Below are 23,733 nucleotides of genomic sequence, written 5' to 3'. Positions count from 1 at the left end.
CAAATTAAGGATAAGAAGAAAAATGAATAACTATATAAACAGAGGTTACATTTAAGTAGGAATTAATCATCTGTCTTAAAAGGGCAAACAAATTCCTTTCTTGTTCAGAGTAGTTTAGAAATGATGCATTCTATTCAGTCTCCTATCCAGTAGGGGTCAGCTCCATATGGTCACGTCTACCTTAAAAATAATTTTCTCCTGGAAATTTGGAGAGGAAAAGGTAAGAAAACAAAAGAAGTCAAAGAGATATTTTTTAAAGCTGAAGAACAACAACCCCCACCAAGAACCAGCATTAAAGGCAACAGGAAGTTGCAGGTGGGAGGTCCAGAATTTGCAGACCATCTGGAAAGATTTGGCTTTCTTTGAACCTCATTTTCAGCCCTATAGTGGTGACTCAGCACCAGGACCACAAGACCTAGGACTGTCCAGCCACTTCCAGGATCAAAATGTAAGCCTGGCTGAAATCAGCAAGCAAACTGCAAAGTCTGAGACTGCTATACTCAAATCACAATCCTTGTGTAATCGAAATATCCAGCTCTTAATTATTATCTAAACAGTTATATACAGACTTATCTTGGCTTTTCCTGCATCTTAATCCTCCTAATATATTACCACCAGGGTCTCTATCAAGAGAAAGGCAATAGAAAAAGGAGAAATATCCAACTTTGCTGTTGCTTGGACTAACAACAACAACACTAATTAATTTCAAGATGGTTAGAAATAACTCAGAGTTAATGTCAATAATGAGATTTGGAATTATCTCTCTCTCTCTCTCTCTCTTTTTTTTTTTAATCTTCTTTTCCCACTGTCCTAGATAAAGGAAGCACTATTCATTCTCTAGCAACAGAATAATTCACACCTTAATCATAAATCTTAGTCAAACTGTCTACTTTCTATGTAGGAGGACAGTCAGCAAAAATTTGGATTTGTTCATCACTTTGATTAAACAAGATTCTGTAGGTAGATAGTACTGTTACATTATTTTTATATTATTTAGATCTAACAAAATTGCCCTTTTCCAAAAGTTATGGTCAGAAGATTTTGGAAGCAGTTGGAACCGTGAGTGTAGAGACATCCTTAGAGAGCTTTCCTTCTTTCTGACTAAGAGAAGCCAATTGTCGTTGATAAACCTTATCTCTGATTTTCTTCTGTTCAGTAACAGTGCCCTTTAAGTTCAATAGTTACCTCTGATTCTGGTCCTTGTTTTAAGTTTAATACTTTTTTTAGATTGGTCCATGACTGGGGGGTGGGAAATACTACTCCCTTGCAATTGGAAGAGAGTGAGATTTAATCATTCGCACAGCCTTAAGGGGAAAAGACACAAATAAACAGATAAATAAACCACTGCTCCTAAGGAAACCTAAAAATATAAAATCACTCTTAAACTCTTATCCTATTAATTAGGCATGAATGCTAAAAGTCACGGCCCCAAGAAACACATATTTTATTTTTTTAATCTTTGGAAGTTCTAAAAAATAAAATCTCACAGAATCATCTTTTCCTTCCCTACATTCACTTTTGGTTGTATATTCCATTGCAAATTGACTATCAATATACTAATAGGTGTTTGCAGGACTGGATTTCAGTGAACACCAGGACTGGGTCAGAGTTCTCTGTACCGATTGGAAAGAGAGAAAGTTCTGATTACCTGTTCCCCTTGACTCCCGATTCCAGGGATGCCCATTGGTCCCTGGGGTCCCACAGGTCCCAAATCCCCCTGGATAGATAATAAATCAGAAATATAATAATAAACCTCATTCTTCCATATTTTGCTAATCTTGAATTATGCTAAATTAAAATCTATCTATACCATAAAAGGATTCAACATAAAAAGTTAGAAAGCTCTATTTCTTTACAGTTTGTAGCTCAAGTTTGCCAAAAGAGTGAATGATATTTTCACTGTGTGGTCTTAACTGGTGAATATTTGGACCAGCTTATATTTATCAATCATTTTTCTCAGAAGGACCAAAAATTCCCAAATGGTTGTTATAATGACACAAACACTTCCTATTAGGTTTATAGTAGAAATATTTAAAAGTCTAATATTCATAGGGTCCAAGAAAGTCAGGACTTGAGAGAGAAATGTGTGACTATTTTCTGAATAACTTTTCCCATCCACATCTTGCTAAAATACAGGTTAAAAATTAAGAAATTATCTAAGGTAAATGCAACAGAATTAAAGAATCTCACCTTTTCCTTCCATGCAAATTTGGGAAACAAAGTGAGAGTTATCAGTAAAAAGAACACTATCATTCATTCATTCTTTGTGTCTTTCAACAAATACTTGCGAGTGCCCATTATGTGCCAGGAAATCTTTCCAAATGCTAGGGAAACAACAGTGACCTAAACAGCCAAAAATCTCTCTTCTCACAGAGCTTACATTTTAATAGGAAAAATCAGAAGATGGTAACAAGATAAATAGATAAAATAAGTAATATGTTGAATAAGGATAAGTGCTAAGGAGAACAATAAACCAGGGAAAGTGGAGAAAGCTACAGTTTTGCATAAATAATCCGGACAGGGATGGCCTCACTGAGGAGAGGGAAAGAACCAGGTAGAATCACAGAGGAAAAGCACTTTAAGCAGATCTAACATCCAGTGCGAGAATGACACCTCGCACATCTCAGAACAGCAAAGAGACAAAGAGATGCATGTTTTAATTTTTATATTTTGAAGAAGTTTCCATGCCCAACATGGGGTTTGAACTCACAGCCCTGAGATTAAGAGTCATGTGCTCTACCAACTGAGCTAACCAAGCATTCCAGACATTTAAATGTCAGTTGTATTTAGGCTCCATCAGGATCCATGAACTTGTTCTTAAACAGCTGGACAATAAACATTTTATTCTTGAGCGCCATACTAAGGTCTCTATCATAAGTCATGAACACTGCTTTGGTCAAGCAAAAGCAACCACAGACAATATCTAAATGCACCGATGTGCCTCCATTCTAAAAACACTATTTCTGGGGCACCTGGGTGGCTCAGTGGGTTAAACCTCTGCCTTCGGTTCAGGTCATGATCCCAGGGTCCTGGGATTGAGCTCCATGTCGGGCTCTCTCCTCAGCGAGGAGTCTGCTTCCCCTCCCCGGCCCCTGCCTGCCTCTCTGCCTACTTGTGATCTCTGTCCAATAAATAAATAAAATATTTAAAAAATAAATAAAAAATAAAAACACTGTTTCTAAGAATAACAGCCAGCCCGTGGTTTGCCAATGCCTGGGCTAAATAAATGTTTTTATGAACAAAACCGTATCATTAGATCATACTTCACATAATATTAGAGGAGCCTGGGCTCAGTTTGTTAAGCATTCGACTCTTAATCTCAGCTCATGTCTTGATCTCAGAATCGTGAGTTTCAGCCCTGCATTGTGCTCTCTGCTTAGCGTGGAACCTGGAGAAGAGAAAGAAAGAAGGAAAGAAAGAAAGGAAGAGAGAGAGAAAGGAAGGAAGGAAGGAAAGAAGGAAGGAGTGAGCAAGCAAGCTGATCCCATCATTAAGACATGCCCTGGAATATGCCTCTTAGTGTTTTACTTTGTGTCAACCCCAGTCTAAATAAATATCTTAAAAGGAAATATGTGTCAATCCCCAGTCTAAATTAATATCTTAGAAGGAAAAATGTACTGGACTCAAGTTCTAGTTCAGAGCTGGATTATTCTGATTCAGAATTGGATTGTGTGTCACATGGCAGGCCCTGTGCTAAATGTTTTTCATGCTTTATCTCACTCAGTCCTCACAAGAACCCTCTGAAAGTAAGCATCCCTATCTTCCAGATGAGGTTAAGTACCTTGTATCACACAACCATTAGATGACAGGGCAAGATTCAAGTTCACTCTCTCTGACTCCAGAACCCACTCATAACCACTATTCTGCAAATATTCAATGATCACATAAGAAGGATCCTCTTTTGTGCATTATTATATACATTTAATATCTGTATCAAAACCACTTCTTTGTGTTTTACTAATTATGTATTTTGAGAGCCCTTATCTTATCACTTGAATTACACCAAAGTGTTAAACCTAATGTTAAATAGAAAAGAACAGGAAAGGAAGAGAGAGGGAAGGGTGAGGATTTGGTGAGGGAGTCGCAAATGAAAGCCTTGTGATTACTATGTGATGATGTCCGATATTTCAATGTATTTTCTTTGCATAAGCTCCAGGTGTAAAAACGAAAATGCCATGACAACAACACCTGAAAAAGTTAATTGACTAAACTCATAAAACAATAGATCTGTTGTACTCAGTTCTCACTGCTCCCAAGGAAGAAAGTCTTATGTATTTTTAGGGTATTTTTGAGCTGGAGCTGAACTGTTTGAATCAAGAACTACATTACTACTAAAACTTGTATAATTCATTATTTACCAGTATCTCTGCTATTTAAATACAGATGTCTAAGAGAGACAGCTTCCAGTAATAAAAGAAATAAGTAATTCAAAATCGATACACAACACCTATAATCATGAATATAAATCATTATTCTAATATAATATAATGTGATGATATGATCAGAGATTAACATATAAATGACTCCAAATGGATATGGGGTCTAACAGCATCCAATCCAAAGCCAACCCTTACCTTCTTAGACATGTCCCCAAATCACCTAACAAAAGCCCAAATCCTATAAAAAAAAAAATCTTTCATCTTCTTACTGAATAGTGATGGGTTCCCCATAGCATGTGGTCTCCCTCACAGCAATGAATCTATAAACCTAACTTTTTTCAACTATAGGTGGATCCCTTTTGTTCCTTATTAGAGAGCATCAGTGCTAGCTTTCTTGAATGAGTCCTCCTATTTTAGTCCCATTTTAGGGTAATATTTTTTGAGCAAACATCTAAGGATGGACATACACGTTCTGTAATAGGGTCAAGCCAATACATTTTAAAAAACTACTTTCTTTACTCAGAAGAGGTCTGTTTTGCTATTGTTCGACTTTAAATCTGCTTAGCTGAAGATAGTTTTACTGGAAGTCAAAAATCCAAATAAATGAGACATTATTGTAAGTAAACATGATGGGATATTTTCGATCATAATTCATCCTACATAATAATATACCTTGCATATACTTGATTTATAATTAACTGGATACCTGTGTGATACGGTCATTAGGCTGAATACAGTCCATAAAATATAAATGCATAAAGAACAATGGATATAAATAATTTTATTGTCATCTTTCCTATTGTATACTCTATATGCAGTACCTTGTCCCCTTTGATTGACAGGCCTTGTAATCCTTGTGGGCCAATTGGTCCTTCAGAGCCTTTTTCACCCTGAAAGTATGTGAAAGAAATAGCAGCATATTAATTAAAATCAGGATTTAAAAAATAGCTGAAGCATCAAAAGCATCCAAATTCACTGCTCGTTACAAATGGGTAATTCTAGCTGATCCAAACATTTGTTAACTTGCAAAAAATATGTAGTTTTAATACTCCTAGATAGGAAAGAATCTGTCCAAACAGAATACATACACAGCATCACTAAAGTTGGAAAAGAGCTCCATTCCTGATAAAAAAAAATCTGGAAGTGGGGAACCTAACTAACCGTATTGTACAACAAACTGAATTAATCCTCCATTTCCTTGACACTGCCTGACTAGATTCCTCACAGAATGAAAACTTCCTCTCATATTAGCATAGGAACTAATACTTGCTAATATTGAGTTACTTACTCAATGTTTTATATCATACTTTATAAATGTTCTTTGAAAATTTGGTTTTAAAACAATTCATAGAAAATATTCTAGGAAGTTCTCCTAAGTCACACGACCTATGTGAATAGCTCTGGTTGTAATGTAAAACTCAATGAAGTCATGACATTTTGTGCATTTGTGTGAAAAGTAAACCATATAATTAATTAGGAATAGCATTCATTTCATGAGTTTATTTAAACCTAGAGTAAAATCAGAGAACACTTGCAAGAAACCTAGGAAAATGGAAAATATACCTTTAAGTACCTCTTTACTCATAACTTATTCACTTCGACTCTACATCAATGGAAAGTAACTTCAAATAGCACATAGAGAAAACGCCCATCGACCCTGCTGGATGAGGAATGAAGTATTGTGACTAATGGGTTCTTCTGATAATTACCACAGAGTATAATCACATAAGTTGACCCTAAAGTAATGCTGAATATAATGGATTCTTTCTGTGATGAAATGCTGTGGGTTATTATGAGTGAGACTGTGTCGTTGTGATATACAGTTGAACCTGTCACTAAGACTCGCCCTCAGTCTGCTTCTTAGTCTTTCATTTATTCACTTCTCATTTACTTGTGTTAAAAATCCTCACAGGTTATAAAGAGAAATAACCTTGGCTATTTGAATTTCCCAGGTTGTTTTGACTACACATAAACAGAAATTTATTATATGGCACACACACTAAAAAACCCTTAAGAAATTATGTATTTAAAACTTACTGAAATGTAGCACTAACTGCTGGCCTGTCTTCCGATAGTGACACTCTGGTTAGGTCAGGGCATTTGGACTGTCCCCTTTATCCTATAGGTTATTCCCTTTGATGATGACAAATTAAAGTTACTCAGTTAACAAGGGCTTCTTTTAAAATCCAAGCCCGTAGTCATTCACAGCTTAGTATAAATTAGGTTTTAACTAATTGATCTCCCTGTAGTCGAGATTCAGGTTTTTCACAGAATCCATATTCTATATGGATCATGGCTGAAGAGGATAAGAATGAGATAATATTTTAGAGCATGAGGATGGCAGGAGAAAGCCAGATCTTAGTGACCTGACCAAACGGCTGAAGTAGAAGTGCTTAGACACTTAGAAAACAGCATGTGCCTCTCAGGGCAGTGTGTGTATTCACATGCATGTGTATTTGGGAGAAAGAATTTAGAAAGAAGGGAAAAGGACCGCAAAATGCATTCTCGCTTACTCTGAAATGTTGTTGATGCTGCTTAAAGTGTCTTGGAAAATCATTTCCTGTGTGGTCTTTGGTAGATGCGGGGAACCAGCCCAGACCATAGGTCAGCAAAGTATAGCCCTGACAGATACCACATTGCTCACACAGTCTAAATTATTTATCATCTGGCCCTTTACAGAAGTTTGCCAACCTGGTCCAGAGGAACTTGAGTGCCCAGAACTATACATGGGAAGCAGTAGAAACATTTAAATCCTCAATTGCTGGGTAAAAGGTAAGTTTCTCACAGCATTTTGCCCCTTATGATAACAAGGTAATTCCTGTTCTGTCCGCCCACCTGTATTTCCTTCTTATTATACTAGTGACCATATGATTACAAACTGGTTTATTAGTTTCTTATCTGTGTTTCACAAAACAAAGCTGTGAGGAAACTTCTGGCATTGCTATGCTCCATAACTTCTCTTCTGGACACGAAGACACTACTTATCACTATGGTTTAAGGACTACAAAGTAAGAGAGATTTCTCCTTTCATACACCATAATTATATGAGGTAAAAGTCTGCCAAATAGTTATTTATAACTATTATAACTTATAACTTATAACTATAACTGCAAATTTCACTATAGTTTCATGTTAAGGGAAAGGTACATATTCCTTTATTTAATGGGGTGAAGATGGTCAAGAAAATACTTACTTCTGATAATTATAAAGTATGGTATAAAACATTTTTTTTTAAGTTGGAAATCATGACCATGCAAGGCAAAGCATTTTTTTCATAGTACAGAAGGTATTGTTACCTTTGGCCCTGGAAATCCTTCTCCTGGTAATCCCCTCTCTCCTGGTGCTCCCTCAGGACCACGGGGACCCTGTGTAGACGAGGAAATGAGAAGCAGGAAAAGAGAGAGAATGGGGTGGGGGGGCAGCGAGAGAAGAGAGAAAGAAGGAAGAGAGGAGTGGTTATATTTTGGTTCACACTGGATGCGGTGATATAGTCCTACTTAAGTTATTAGTGGGAATCCTTCTAGTAAACTCCACACTGATTAGAATCGTAGAGTGGTGAAGAATAATATTCCTGTTGCATAGCTCATTCCACTTAATTAGCACAAGATGTCCTATTCTGGTGTCCTCAAATTAGAGGAAAATGGGAATTAAGCAATGCTTCAGAATAAGGATTAGGAGATAAATCCTCTGAGGAAAGTCTAAAAATCTAGGGCTGTGTGGTCTGGACAAGGATGCAGAGTGATTAAATAATTGAAAAGTATCAGGGGAGCTCTGTGAAGAAATCAGTGCACAGCTGCTTGAAAGCACTGAATTCTGTTTACACATCTTTAATTTCTATCCTGATACATTTGGATTCAAACCTGAATTCTTTCAAGGACTGCTGGACTCTGCTGGAGGTTTATGTGCAAATGGGAATCTTGATAGCATCATTCAGGGGCAGCACGGTTTTCGATCTCAGTGATTCAGATTAAGAAGTTCAGGTAACTTGCTCAGAAGGGCACTCAGGAAGGTGACAGCTTCCCACAGAAGGAAAGAAAAACAAGAGTCTTGGGCTTTGAAGTGGATAGGCAGGAAACATACTAGTTGAAAAGTAAAAGACAACAGCAAGATATTCACTTGAAGTAGGAATTTTAAAAAGGCTACAAATTCTCCTTCTCTTTATTCTTGGCCAGAAGGTCACAAAGCAAAAAAAAAAAAAAGAAAGAAAGAAAGAAACTAACAAGAATCTTAGAAGCACAAACTGGAGCTTTTCCTCTGGGGGATCTAAAAAGATATTTAGGGTTTGCTTGGCATGGAAGTGAACCCAAGATGATATAAAGTCTACTGAGTTGCCCAGAAACTCCAAAGCCAGCACACTGCAGACACTCTAAATGATCTGGGGCTCAATATGCAATAATCCAGGGTAATTTGAGAGGTGATTTCTCAGGAAGCCTTGTAGCAGACGTAGGCTGCAACATTTGTTAATCAGTGACCGATCATAGTTTTAGATCTGTAAACAAGAAAGCTAATTATATGCCATGTTAATTTTTTTTCCTTTCCCTAAATATTATATATTTTAAAGACAGTCTTCTTCAGTATTTATACATTACCCATTTCATAAAAACTTTAATTAAAGGAAAAAGCTGACATTTAATTCCACTTAAATTGCTATGCTGATGGGAAACGTGGCTTTTAACAACTCAAGACCTTCATCAAAGCACTAATATCCATGACAGCTTGCTCTAATGTTAGAGCGATTAACTAGTGGAAAAATAAATATAAGCAGGAAAACTAGATTGCAAACTAAAAAGGCAAGTGCCTAGTTAACACCATGTAATTTAACAACAACAACAAAAAATTGACAAATTATTCCTCTTTCCCAATGATAAAACGAATGAAAATAACACAATTTACATTAAATGCAAAGAAGTCTTTTCCCAGTTCACTCAATTTTTTTCCCATTCATTCAGCAAATGCCTAGTGGGTGCAAGGCACTGTGCTAAGTTCTAGGAACGGCAGGTAGACCTGCTTCTTTGTCTCACAGAGCTTACAGTCTTCCATGGTAATTGAAAACATATTACTGTGGTGTCATATGGACCGGGGTTCAAGTCCCAGCTGTCGTGTGTTAGCGCGTGATCTCCAACAAAGAATTAAGTCTCTCTAAAGTTCAGCATCCTCGTGATAATGGTTCAACAATAGCACCTACCTCAAGCACAGGTGTTAATACGAGGGGTAGATCAGAGAGACTTAAAGCTCTTACATACTGAGCACTCAATAAATATCGGCTATCCCTGTCAAATTTATTTTACTTGAATCTTGTGATTGCCAAGAATGTCCTTTCAGGGCATGTTTATGAATAGGGTAGCCTCAGAGTGAATGGTTTACGGGAGGCAGTACGGCAACATGGAGAATGGGCCGCAGCACAGCATCAACTCTCCCTCCGTCCCTGCATTTGTAGAGTCGACCAGCCAAGGTGAGAGAGAAGACAATGGTGGCTCTGAGGAGCTGTGTGTTTCACACTGTAGAGAACAGAGAACTAATGCTCAAGAGCAATCACTTAAAGGCATTAAAAAAGAGCAGTGAATCAAAGTTTAATTACTATGAACTGTGAGAGTAATGTCCCACATCATTAGTACATTCTCATCTTTTCCAGCTGAACAGAAGGGAAGATGAGAAAGGGCAGGTACTTGGGGTGGATACTGAGGGATTCTTTTTAAAAGACAGAAATGCTTCCATGAAAAATGCACGGTGTCCTTTTCAAAAGTCGTGAGAAGCAATCATAATTATGGCAGACTTATCTGACTACTCATGAATGCTTCTAATAAAAAAAACAAACAAACCTGGAAACCACTTGAAATCATTCAAACAAACAAAAATAACTTTCAGCACAACCTTTTTTAGTCCCAAAGTAAGTCTTCATGTTACTTTTTTTTAAATATTTTATTTATTTATTGGACACAGAGAGATCACAAATAGGCAGAGAGGCAGGCAGAAGGGGTAGGGGAAGCAGGCTCCCTGCGGAGCAGAGAGCCTGATGTGGGTCTCGATCCCAGGACCCTGGGATCAGGACCTGAGCCGAAGGCAGAGGCTTAACCCACTGAGCCACCCAGGCACCCCTCTTTATGTTACTTCTAAGTAATTAAAAACTTGCAATGTCAGGTTTTTATTATGACAGTTTGGTGCAAAACATTTTCATAATTACTTGTGATCTGCCCCACCTTTGTTATGATTTCAGTTCCCAATTAAACCACAGGCATCACAGTGTCACTCTGAGTTGTATAATTGTAGCTTGGAGAGTAAACAAACAAGAACTCCATGTTCTGGCAGTATTGAGAAAACTCTCTAGCTACAAACAAAAAGGAGAGCAATACAAATTTTTCTTTAACACGAATTTTAAAAGCATACTGGAAGCCCAAAAATAAATAAATAAATAAATAAATGAATGAATGAATGAATGAATGAATGAATGAATAAAGGCACCACTAAGGGGTGGTACTCACATAAGCTGATGCTTGGGGCTGCCCTGGGTGGAAGAGTGTGGTTGTGTGGCAGAAATACATTGAGAAAAATATAAGAGGAACAAGAATTTTGGCTTACTCCATGGAAAGTAAGGAGAGATTTAAAGCTGAGATCAAGCTCATAAACCTAGGTTCTGTTTTGGGCATAGAGCCTGCTTAAGATTCTCTCTCTCCCTCTGTACCACACTACCCCTGTGCACATGCTGGAGCTCTGTCTCTCTCTCTCTCTCTCTCTAAAAAAGTCTTCGGTCAGTGCATTATTCTTAGGATTAGGTGCCAATACAGATGATATCTTAAGCTTGTTAGCTAAGAAGACATATGTTAAAAGTTCAATAACCTGGGTGGCTTTGTTGGTTAAGCATCTGACGTCAGCTCAGGTCATGATCTCAGGATCCTGGAATCCAGTCCCACATGGACCATATCAAGCCCCACATGGGCTGCATTGGCCCCCCAGTGGGCTCAGTGCTCAGCAGGGAGTCTGCTTGTTCCTCTGCCTCTCTCACACCTTGTGCACATGTGCTCGCTCTCTCTCTCAAATAAATAATATCTTTTTTTAAAAAGTTCAATAACTCAATAACTGTATATACATACATGTTGATATATGTATATATACATGTGTATATAAAAATACACACATATGTATAATACATATGTGCTTTCTAATCAGATTTTTAAAATACTGACTTTTGAGAGCAATTTATACCATCTCAATATAAATCCTTCATCAGATATGTGGTTTGCAAATACTTTTTCCTGGTCAGTAGCTTGTCTTTTCAACCTTTTAACAGAGTCATAGAACAAACATTTCTCATTTTCGGGAGTCCAACTAATCAACTTTTTTCTTATTTGGATCATGTTTTTCATAATATGTCCAAGAAATACACTAAGCTGCAGGTCCCAAAGATTTTCTTTTATGTTTTTTTCAAAAGTTTCATAATTTAACATTTCACATTTAAGTTTGTGAGCCATTTTGAGTTAATTTTTTATAAAATGTGTGTGAAACTTACTTAAATTGAGGTTCATTTTCTTGGTGTATGGATATTTAATCGATCCAGCACTATTTGCTGAAAAAGTTATCCTTTCTCTATCGAATTATTTTTGCACCTTTATCAAAAAATCCGTGTGTGGTCTGTATCTGGATTCTCTATTCTATCCCACTGATCATATTTCTATGATCTACCAGAACTGCACAATCTTGATTACTACAGTGATGTGAATAAAATACTTTCCTCAAATTTATTCTTTTTGCAAAATGTTTTTAACTATTCTAATTCCTTTGACTTTCCATATAAATCTTAAAATAACCTTTTCTGTATCTATACAAAATTTTATTAGAACATTTAAAAGACTTACATTAAACCTTATATCAATTTAAGGAGGTTGACAGCTTTATATCACATATTCAATCCATGAACATGGTGTGTCTCTCAATTTATTAAATATTCCTTTATATCGTACATTAGTGCTTTGTAGTTTTTAGGATACAAGTCCTACACATGTTTTATTAGATTTTCACCCAAGTATTTCTATTTCTTAATGACTATAAATACTATTACATTTAAAATATTTATTTCTAAGTGTCTGTTACTAGAGTATAGAAATAAAATTGATTTTCTTTGTTTTTTGTATCTATGGAGTTGGTTTGGCTTTTTTGTTTTTCAGGCTCCACATGTAAGAGAGAGCAAATAGTATTTGCTTTTCTCTGACTTCTTTCAGTTAGTATAATGTCTTCAGAGTCCATCATGTTGTTGCAAATGGCAAGAATGCATACTTTTTTATGACTAAATAGTAAACCATTATATATTTTTATATATATACATATATAAAATTATATCTATATCCAATAGTATTCAACTATGTATATATTATATATATATATCTAATATATATATATAAATATATATATATATCTCAATTTCTTTATCCACTTATCCATCAATGAACATATAGTCTGATTCCCTATATTGGCTATTATGAATAGCAATGAACATGGGAGTGCATAAATGTTTTCAAGTTAGTCCTTTTATTTTCCTTGAATAAATACCCAAAAGTGTAATGGCTGGATCATATAGTAATTCTATTTTTAATTTTTGAAGAACCTCCATATTGTTTTCCACAGTAGCTATACAAACTACATTTCCACCAACAATCATGAGGAGTTCCTCTTCTTCACATCCTCAGCAACACTTGTTATTCTTGTATTTTTGATAATAGCCATTCTAACAGGTATAAAGTGATATCTCATTTTGATTTTGGTTTGCATTTTCCTGGTAACTAATGATATTGAGCATCTTTTCATGTACCTGTTGGTCATCTATACACCTTTGCAAATATCTATTTGAGTCTTCTGCCTGATTTTTAATTATTGAATTTTGTTGTTATTATTGAGTTTTTTGAGTTCTTTATATATTTTGGATATTATCATATATATTATTTGAAAATATTTTCTACCATTCCGTAGATTGCCTTTCTATTTTATTGAGGGTTTTCTTTGATGTGCAGAAGCTTTTTAGTTTGATGTAGTCCCAACTTGTTTATTTTTTATTTTATTCCTTTTACGTTGGGTATTTAAGACATCATTGCTAAAACCTATATCAAGGAGCTTACTGCTTAAGTTTTCTTCTAAGAAAGAATAGTTGCAGGTCTTACATTCAAGACTCAAATCTATTTTGAGTTAATTTTTGTATATAGCATAAAATAGTGGTCCAGTTTACCCAACACCATTTATTAAAGTAAGACTCTCCTTTCCCCATTGTATATTTTTGGCTTCTTTGTTGTAAATTAATTGACAATACATGTATGAGTTTACTTCTGGGCTCTCTGTTCCACTGGTCTGTGTCTGTTTTTGTGCCAATACAATACTCTTCTGATTGCTATAGCTTTGTAGTATATTTAGAAATCAGGAAGTATGACGCCTCCACTTTTGTTCCTCTTTCTCAAGGTTGCTTTGGGTATTCATGTTTTTTGTGGCTCTATACAAATTTTAAGGTTGTTTGTTCTGTTCCCATGAAAAATGCCATTGGAATTTTGATAGGAATTCCATAGAATCTGTAGATTGTTTCAGGTAGTATGGACATTTTAACAATATTAATTCTTCTGATCCAATCCAGTTGTTTTTATGTATCTCCGTGAGTAACTTACTGTTCTTTTCTGGGAGAGTAATGATTACTTGAAAAGTTAAGAGCATTTCTATACTAGGATAGTCATGATTTATTCATTTCTTCTCCAGATCTCTTTTGACAGAAACACTTTCATTCTCTTCTGCAAAAATAGTGAACTTCACAGCTACATAGGCTAGAAGCTGCATATAACACAGGTATTACCTGTCTACCTTCATCAGTCCTAGTTTGAGAGTATACTCATAAGCTAGGTAATGAGCAACGTCCTTATTCTCGATGATTTTCTCATGGCTCCAGGAAAGTTGGTACAAAGTATAGACCTTAGACCTAAATCCAGTTCTCCTACCCCACCCCCAGGAGATTTTGACACATGAGATCTCTTTTCTTCTTGGACAAGCTAATTAATCTTGTAGGAGATTTCAGTAAGAGACAGCCAGTTGTACATATCATGTGTGTGGGGGGGGCGGTTTCTATTTCAAGTGTTATGAAAAATAACACTTGGATCTGGTCCTTGCATAATTATTGTCTTTTGTTATCCCAAAAGATGCAACATGGGCTTAATTTAACCATTTAGTCTAAGCACAAAGGGCACATAAGAACTATATTTGTCCTTTTTATTCCATCTAGAGTTTCTTGCTACTTACTGGCTGGCCTGGCTCCCCAATGCCAATCGGTCCTGGAGCCCCTGTTCTTCCTTCCTGACCTCTTTCCCCCTAAGAGAAAGAAATAATCAAATGAAAGTTTGAGTTTTTAGATTAAGTATATACATAGCACAAGATACTCTGGAGATTTCAACAAAGATATATTCTAAAATACTCAAGCTTTTCACATTCATAAAGATAAAAAAAAATTCTGGAAGAGGAGAAATAGCTCGAATTTAAGTGAACAAATTACTATAAAATGCTCATCATCCCTTCTTGTGTAAGGGCAATACACCAATTTTAGCTTTCAGAAACTATTGTGTGTGTAGCGATTGCAAGGCTGGACTGCATTGGATTCCTTTGAGTTCACTGAGAGGACCACGCTAACCAAGCTTGTGCTGCTCCCTGCTCCTCTCACCACGGTCCTGGATTGCCACCTTTCCTATTCCATTTTACCCCTCCTTTCAGTTCCGTTTCACCCTTCATCTCCTTCAGAATCTTTGTCCAATTGCTCTGCCAATATGACTCCACCTTCCCTGGAGTCTCATCATGCTTATTGTTTCAGCTCTAGCCATGAGTGATACTTGATGATACCAGAATAGCCTTTTTTTTTTACTGCTGTCTTAGTTCTGCACCAAAGTCTTACTGTCCCAATGATGTAGAAAACCCATTTAAAGTAAGCACTTACACTCTGTGACATCCTGCATGATACACCCAGAGCACTCCGGGGTGTTGGGTGTCGTTGCACTTTCTAGTTCCCTACAAACCTTTCTATCAACACGTACCTATTCAGTGTTATATCTTTCTGGTTTCTGCCCCCTCTCTGCTTCTTTAACATGAACAGGTGATAGTTCATATGTTAAGATATTTCACATCCCAATATCACTTTTGCATTTTGCATTTAAATTTAACATTTAAATTCCATGAAAACTCAACAGAACTAGATGTATGTTGGCGAGAGGGTGGGCATTTGGAGGCAAGACAAATTTTTCATTTTCATCAAATAAAAAAAAAAAAAACATTGATTATTCTTGTGGTAACTGCCCCAGTGTCCAAGCCAACCACCCCAGACTGTAAATACCTTCTATAGGCAGCCTCCTTGCCTCTAGAGGGCAAAGCTGAGCAGAGTTCGCATCACAGCTTCCCCAGTCCCCGCAATAAATTCAGTACTCATCAATGGGGGAAAAGACAAGAATTGTTACCTTAATTCCTTGCTGTCCAACACCAGGGGCTCCTGGAGGACCATAAGGACCAGGGGGACCTGGTTCACCCTGGAGGAAGAAACAGTTATGCATTAGGTCAACTCAACAGTATTTGTTCAACAGCTCTTAGATGTATAGTGATGCTGTAGGAGCTTTGAGGGCAACAGTGAAATCTAGGACATAGTCACGGCCCTCAAATTGCTTACAATCCAGCTGGGAGGACATTATAGACCCAGGATTGAATTAACCACTGCACACAGTGGGCACAATATCTAGGGTCCATGAAAATGTTTCCATATTAATGTTTAAAATCAGAATAAAAAAATTTTTTAAAAATATATAACAATGAATCCAGTCTGGATCAAATTTGTCTTTCTGCCAACTCAGTAGTAATACACAATTTTTAACATTGTTTTATGGAGAAAGAAGCCCACAAAAACAAAAGTTTTAGGATCCTGCCCTCACTTGTTTGCTCAACAAGTCTTTATTATGTGCTTCTGACAGACACCTTTGTTACCTACCCAATGACCATCCCCTCTCCTCTTTCTTTTCCTGCTATTAGAAACCTGAGCTGTTCACATCAATAGAAAGGTAGTCTTTACACTCAGGGCTGTAGGATGAATGATAATTGGTTCCATGCAAGTCTAGAATCTCCTTTCCTTTGCCACTGGTTGGCCTTGTGGCTCAGTTCCAACAAATGAGATATGGGGACGTTATTCAGTGCAAAGAGAAAGTTTTACCTCTGTCTCTTCTTTGTTAGTTGGAGATATGATAGCTATCTTGCAACCACGAGATAACAGTCTCTCAGATGACTGCCAACCATTGAAGAGGACTATGCAGAAAAAGATTCTGAAATGTCGTAGCTCCGGGATACCTCACTGAACTTAATCAAACAAAACCTCATCGAGCTACCTACCTTCAAGTCTTCTGTTTACTAAACAACATTAATTGTGGCATAAGCCACAATTAATGAAGATATCAGTTACAAGAATCCAGAAGTATTTTCAATTAATAGTCTGCTATGTGGCAGGCCCATCCTAGAATTCAAGCATCACAGAAATAAATGAGACGGAAGCACTCAAACTTCTACATTTCATAGGTGAGGAACCTTAGTCCCAGAGAGGGTATGTGGCCTGCCCAAACTCACACCTCAATATCACCCACAGGTACATGGCAGGTTTCTCAAATTTCCAGTCATGTGGCATGTTGATAAGAGAAACGAGAGTGATTATTGATTACAGTTTCTTTTTTTTTTTATTTTTTCTGTTTACCAAAATAATATACCTTCATTACAGAAAATTTGCCATATATTGAAAAACATGTACACAGAGAAAATTTTAAATGATCTATCTATAACTACTACTAATTTCTGGTGCATTTCCTTCTAGTTCTTTATGTACACACATACCTCTAATTTATGTGAAGGAAGATTTCTGAATACTCTCTTATTTGAGTTAATGAATCCTTGGTATTTAAACTTTCATCCAACTTAGAGATTTCTCTTCATCCTTATATTAATCAACAGTAAAATGAGATAAGTTGAGACAAACCTTCTCCAGATTGAGGGGAACAAAAGGATTTTCACCAATGGTAAAGCCTCAGTTTTCCCTGGAGGCTTGTGATTTTGAAGAGGACTCTTAGTAATGTCCTATTGATATGATAAGGGCATTACTTTAAGGAAGTCTGTGGACTTTATTCAGTTACAGAAGGGAAAGGGAAGGGTCAGAGTCAAATCAGCTCCCCAAAAGATGTGCCCAGGCTCAAAATTATAACAAAGAAAACCTGTCTCAAAATCACTTGATTATGAGTTTAGGACACCTTGGCACTTGGGTGAATTGGATCTAAAGTTACCTTCAGTTCATTCTTTTAAGTGTAAGTCAATCTGGTAGATAAATCAACTTGAATTTTCTTTTTAAAATTCAAAGTTGTGGGGTGCCTGGGTGGCTCAGTGGGTTAAGCCACTGCCTTCAGCTCAGGTCATGATCCCAGGGTCCTGGGATCAAGCCCCGCATCGGGCTCTCTGCTCAGCAGGGAGCCTGCTTCCTCCTCTTTCTCTCTGCCTGCCTCTCTGCCTACATGTAATCTCTCTCTGTCAAATAAATAAATAAAATCTTTAAAAAAAATAAATAAAAATTTAAAAAAAAATAAAATTCAAAGTTGTACTTATTTTTCTATGTATGTTAAATTTTCTGGAGCAGCCAGATAGTTGCCCTTCTTTTTTTTCACATGTTCTTGGCCATGGACTTTCTCCACAAATAATATCAGACATAAAGATTCTCCCAAATGTGAAGCTGTTTTCTTGATCTCAAAGTTTAAGTGCTAGAGAATATTTAGTTTCCTAATTCAGATTCCAAATTTTCACTTCAAAGAAACTTTTCCTTATAATTTCCTGTGCCACAGTCTTGTCAGTTATATTGTGTGTGGGTGACTGTTTCCCTCGCTCAAGGAACACCAAGCACTACTCTGTGACCAGTAATGAAATAAATACAGAGAAGTTCACGACATCACCCCTAACCTCAAAGGACCAGTTTAAGAGATAAAACACACCATTAAAATAATAATAACACAAAGCCTTAAGTTCCTTATTGTATTCATTCCCTGTCCCTTTTATATTAGTTTGGTTCTGTAATGGATCAGAGGCTTTTAAGTATTATATTATATTATATCATATTATATATACATAGTATATATTTGGAGGAGAGTTTGAGTTTTTTAAGTAGTGGAAGCTCTGCCCTACTTAGTACTTTTCTGTATGCTTGATCTAAAACAAACAAGAACACAGGTTGGTGAGAACTTTTCCTCTAAATATGGACAAGGAACTGGTTCTTTTGTTAACTTGAAATATGTTAATCAGCAAAATCAGTAGGAGAAGCAACTGTCTTGCTCTTAAGCCCATGAGCTTCCTTTACCTTTGGTCAAGCACCAATAGCCATGGAGCAATTTTTCAATACTGCTTTTTTAGAGAAGGTATAGGGATCTAAGGGTTATAAAGGGATCACTTTCCCTACCTTAGCACAGCTCAGTAGCAACATATCTTCACCTTTCAGTTGTTTAAATTTCTTTCTCAGGAGCTTAGCATCTCAATATAAGACCTACAGACCAGCATTGGCCTACAATTAATCTTTATCCCATTCAGACTTCTCCCTTCCCTTTCCTACAAAGATTCCCCAGGTGATAAAGGAAGTGGTCCTGCTTGTAACATACCATCACTTGGTAAGACAGAACAGGAAGAGAAGAATCACACTCTACTCACAATGATTTTCTAGACGTTCACCAAGGCCACATTGCCCATTATTCATACCCCAACCTTCACCAGTAAGTACAAACACACAGAGAGAGGTTGAATGGTCCCAGTGTTACTTGTTATTTCCTCTACTTCACTTTCTTTAACCATCAGAAGCATATCCAAAGAGGACTGAGTTAAAGTGGATAGCCCTGGAGGGGGTTTGTTTCTCATGACCTCTATATGAGTGTAAGCATAGGTAGGGATATTGAGGAGGTTAGGAAAACCACCATTTCCTCAGAAATTAAGGATGTTTGTGCTATGGGCCTTAACATCGAAGGAAACCAATGTTTAATAAAACTTAATATTTCCAAACACTGCCCTGTCACTTTGTGTATATTATGTCACTCAATCTTCTAATAATCTTAGGAAATGGGTTTATTTCCTTATTTTATGGTGTGGGATATTAACCATCACTTTTTAATCCATTTTTCACCATGAATGGAATCGCAGGGGGAAAAAATGGCTTTTTTCCCATTCAATCTAGTTGAATCCTGGCTCTATAATTTACTAACAGTTTGAGTTCTGCAAGACCCCCATATGCAAAATGAGGATAATTATATCTACCTTGCAGGGCTGCTGAGAGCATGTGAGATATTGTCTATAAAACATCTAAGTCATAACTAATCACATGATAGCTGTTTAATATGTATAGATTCAATTGTTATTCACCAGACTTTCATTGAGCACCACCCTGGTACTGAGTACCCAGTTACATAATTATTGGCATAAATCAGATTACACCTGCACTTTGTAGACATTTACAATCTGGCTGGAAAGACAAATCAATATAGAGGTAAATATGAGCATGTGAATTAGCTATGATAAAGATATTAAGGGAGAATGTAAGACTATGAGGCACAAATGTTTAATTCTACCTTAAGGAATTGAAAAATTTCGTATAGCAGAGGAGATATTTGCTCTGAACAAAAAAAAAGTAGGAATCATATCTAATCTGATAGAAAAGAAGAGGAACAGAAGTTCAGGAAAATGAAAGAGTATGAGGCATAAAATGATATGAAAAGTTATGGGGACAATAAGCAGCTCTGTGGGCTCAAATGGACAAAAATAAGGCAACAATAGGGTCACTGTCTAGAGTAGCACTGTCCACTAGAAATATACAGTGAGCCACATATGTAATTTTAAATTTTCTATCCACATTAAGGAAGTAATAACATTTTATTTAACTCAATATATCCAAAATATTATCATTTCAGCATATAACCAATATAAAAATCTTATTAGTGATTTTATTTATCATTTAACACGTGTCTTTGAAATCCTTTGTGTATTTAACAATTATAGCACATTTCCATTTAGACCAGCCACACTTCAAGGACTCAGTAACCACATGTGGCTACTGTATTAAATAGTGTTTGAGGAGGCCAGAGGCTCAGGTCAGAACCATGGAGAGTACCAACAATTAAGTGGGGTGGGAGTGGAAGACCACAGAAATGTCCTGTGGGGAGTTGAGGAAGAGAGTGGCTGAGAAAAAGAAATGGGAACTCCAAAAATAGTGTGATAGAAGTCAGGAAAGAGAATTTCAAAAGGAACTCATCATCTCCAAAGACAAACTCCTCCTCTTCCCCTCACAGACCTGATCACCTTCCAGCATTCTGTCTCAGTGAAGAGCACAATCCCTCCATGAGTCAAGCCAGAAGGAATCATTCTTGATACCTCTCACTCCCTTACCCACCATGTGTAATGCATCGCCACCGCTTTTCCATATGTCTTCTAAATCTCTCTCAAATCCATCTACCTCTTTAGTCCTCTAACATGCCTCTTTAAGACTAAAGAGTAATTAAGTAAGATCTCAAAGTAAGACCACCTATTGTTCAGACTACAACAAAGTCTTTAGTACGCTACACACATCCATCATAGCACGCTTTAATTTATTCCTCCCATTGCTGCCAATGCAATCTTTTAATTTAAGTTTTTAAAAATTTTTTACAAATATTTTATTTATTTATATGACAGAGAGAGAGAGAGCCAGAGAGAGAGAGCCTGAGCAGTGGGGAGAGAGAGAAGCAGCCTCCGCTGCTGAGCAGGGACAGAATTTACCTCTTCTTGAATAATACAATTATAAACAATGTAATCACACTTTGGGGTCTTAACATTAGAAAGACACTTTAGTAACTTCTTTTTTTTTATTCCTGATGCAGGGCTCAATCCCAGGATCCTGAGGTCATACCTGAGCCAAAGACAGACGCTTAAATGACTGAGCCAACCAGGCAACCCTTAATATTAGTTTTATCTTTTATCCAAGTGAAACCATTCAAGGACCTTCCCTTTGCTCCTGGGGGAAAGACAGAGCTCTTTATGACTTGTGAGCCCCTGCATGGTGTGGTCCCATGGGCTTTCCAGTCCCTTCTGTAACTAGTTGCTTCTTCACTCACCACTGTAGCAGTATTAACCTTTGTTCAGTTCCTTGTACTTGCTAGTCTCCCTTCTGTCATATGGTCATAGCACATGCTATTCTATCTATATGGAGGTGTTCTTACCTTCCTTTTTTCCTGGTCAACTCTTACTCATCCTTCAAATCTTATTTTAAGCAGCACAGCTTCAGAGAGGGCCTCTCCAATCAGGTGAAATTCCTATCCTAGAGGTATTGATAGCACCATTTCCCTCTTTTTCTAAGTATTCATTATAATTACAACTTCCCCTAGATTGTTGGGAGGATGTCCTGTGACTTTGCTTAGTTTTGCACTGTCAATACTTAGGTAATTGATAACATTCCCTCCACCATTCAGGCAGCAAACACATACTGAGCAGCAGCTTGGGAGCTGGTACCATGCTAGCTGCTGGAGGAAATTGGAAACAAAGCAGTTCTCAGCTGAGGGGGTTGGGAACCTGGAGATGCTCCTTTGGAGTTCCCTCTGATTTAGTTTGGTTTTCAACCAAAAGTAGCTATATATAAATTACATAGTGATATCAAGTACCTATTACACACAGTGTCTCCTACAAACTTACCCAAATAAAATTAAATATTTTCTTTTCAACTGAAGGAATAAAAATTCTTAAGGTTACACTGTATGGGAAGTCAGCTAGGAGAACACAGCATGGCTTATTCCGGGCATCAGCTCTAACCAAAGTCAACATCTTTCCTTGCCCTAAGATAACAAGTAATGAATGGTTGTCCAAGACTCTGAATTTTTTGAGGACAGAATTTACCTCTTCTTGAATAATACAATTATGAACAATGTAATCACACTTTGGGGTTTTAACATTAGAAAGGCACTTTAGGAACTTCTTTTTTTATTCCTTCCCAAATAAAGTGTAGCACCAACTTTAATATTTTAAGTCTTGTGACAAATATTCTCATACTTTCCAAATGGAGGAAAACGGTGGATGAGCATGCTGCTTAAAATAAGATTTGAAGGATAGGTGCGGAATGATTTGAGTATGGCCAAGATACAGTCTTAGCTGGAACTAGGTGAAATTGTAATGAAAATTGTAGTATTATACCAGATTTTAATAACTCAACTCATTTTCTTGATTGCTATTAGATTAAACCACATGAAGTTGATAGTATTCAACCATGATCAACCATAAAAATGATATTCATATGGTCAACCTATTAGGAAAGTCATACTTCATATATAATAAAATCTAAGGAACTGTGTGTCATTGTCCCTAAAAGGAAGGACTGCTTAGCAGCCCATCAGGAGAGTTTTTAAGAATCTCAGCTCGGGTGGACACTCCTTGGACTTTTATCGCAATAAAAAAGCCTTACCCTTGGAATAAACTTAATATTCTCTATTGCGATGCTTTTGCAATTTACTTGAATTGGGGACATTCATGTGATTTTTTTTTTTTAATTCTGACATCCCTCTGAAGACCCTGCAGTAACTGATTCAGTTCCATGTTAGTACCCAGCTTGACTGGGCATGTGGGTTAGACTCAGCACCTTTACGTTAGCAGCATTTGGGGCTTCTTGATCCATCAGAGTTTTTACCTTGGCAGTCTCTGTGCACATGCATGTATGCACGCATGTGCACACGCACACACACAGCGGTGTACCCCTCCTGCTGAGAACCATATGCATCAGAGATTTGGGAATGAAAATCATCTGCCTTGAAGCCATTGGCTGACATCCCACATGTTCTGGCAGCCAGTTCAAGTTGTCACTATCAGTTTTCTCATGTCAAATGAGTTAATAAGCTCATTTAGAGTCCTGGTGGGCAGATGTGCATGTAGGTCAAAGCCCTTTCCACAACAACAATTGCTGGATTACTAATGATTTTTTTCCCTTTAATTAGGCCCAGGACAGAAATAGCATTTAAACTTTGACATCTCCGAAGAGAACATTCACATAGTTTGGCAGCTTGGCTCCAATCTTCATTCAACAGATATGTATAATTAAAATTGTAAAGGGACTCTTCCCTTTACAAGGGCATCAATACTGTGCAGTCACAACCTTGTTCAAAGTTGTTAGCTGCCCAGGGAACCAGAAGGCCCATCATTGGTTTGAGACAATTGGAAAAACTGACACGTTCAAGTACTCGGACTTAAAATGCTTTAGTGAAGCAAAAAAATAGTCGTTCTGTGAAGAGATCCATAACTTTAAAGTTTTTCTCCTTAATTAATTCTCTATACTAGGAATTGTTGATTT

At 36.9% G+C, this 23,733-nt stretch overlaps 1 protein-coding gene across 1 annotated transcript in view; it reads right to left on the bottom strand.

The window, feature by feature from the left end:
* COL28A1 (collagen type XXVIII alpha 1 chain) overlaps nucleotides 1-23,733 on the bottom strand; it is a 153,997-nt gene that overhangs the window by 95,672 nt on the left and 34,592 nt on the right. Inside the window, exons 11-15 of the mRNA XM_059397539.1 lie at nucleotides 15,839-15,907; nucleotides 14,640-14,708; nucleotides 7,676-7,744; nucleotides 5,201-5,269; nucleotides 1,649-1,717 (exon numbers count right to left, since the gene is read on the bottom strand). Coding sequence (XP_059253522.1) covers nucleotides 1,649-1,717; nucleotides 5,201-5,269; nucleotides 7,676-7,744; nucleotides 14,640-14,708; nucleotides 15,839-15,907 — 345 coding nt within the window. The remainder of the gene's footprint in view (nucleotides 1-1,648; nucleotides 1,718-5,200; nucleotides 5,270-7,675; nucleotides 7,745-14,639; nucleotides 14,709-15,838; nucleotides 15,908-23,733) is intronic.

Source organism: Mustela nigripes, chromosome 4 (genome assembly GCF_022355385.1).
Source record: "Mustela nigripes isolate SB6536 chromosome 4, MUSNIG.SB6536, whole genome shotgun sequence".
In the NCBI taxonomy this organism is placed as follows: Eukaryota; Metazoa; Chordata; class Mammalia; order Carnivora; family Mustelidae; genus Mustela; species Mustela nigripes.
Note: the sequence above shows the minus strand (reverse complement) of the source record. Positions and strands in the feature narration are given on the sequence as shown.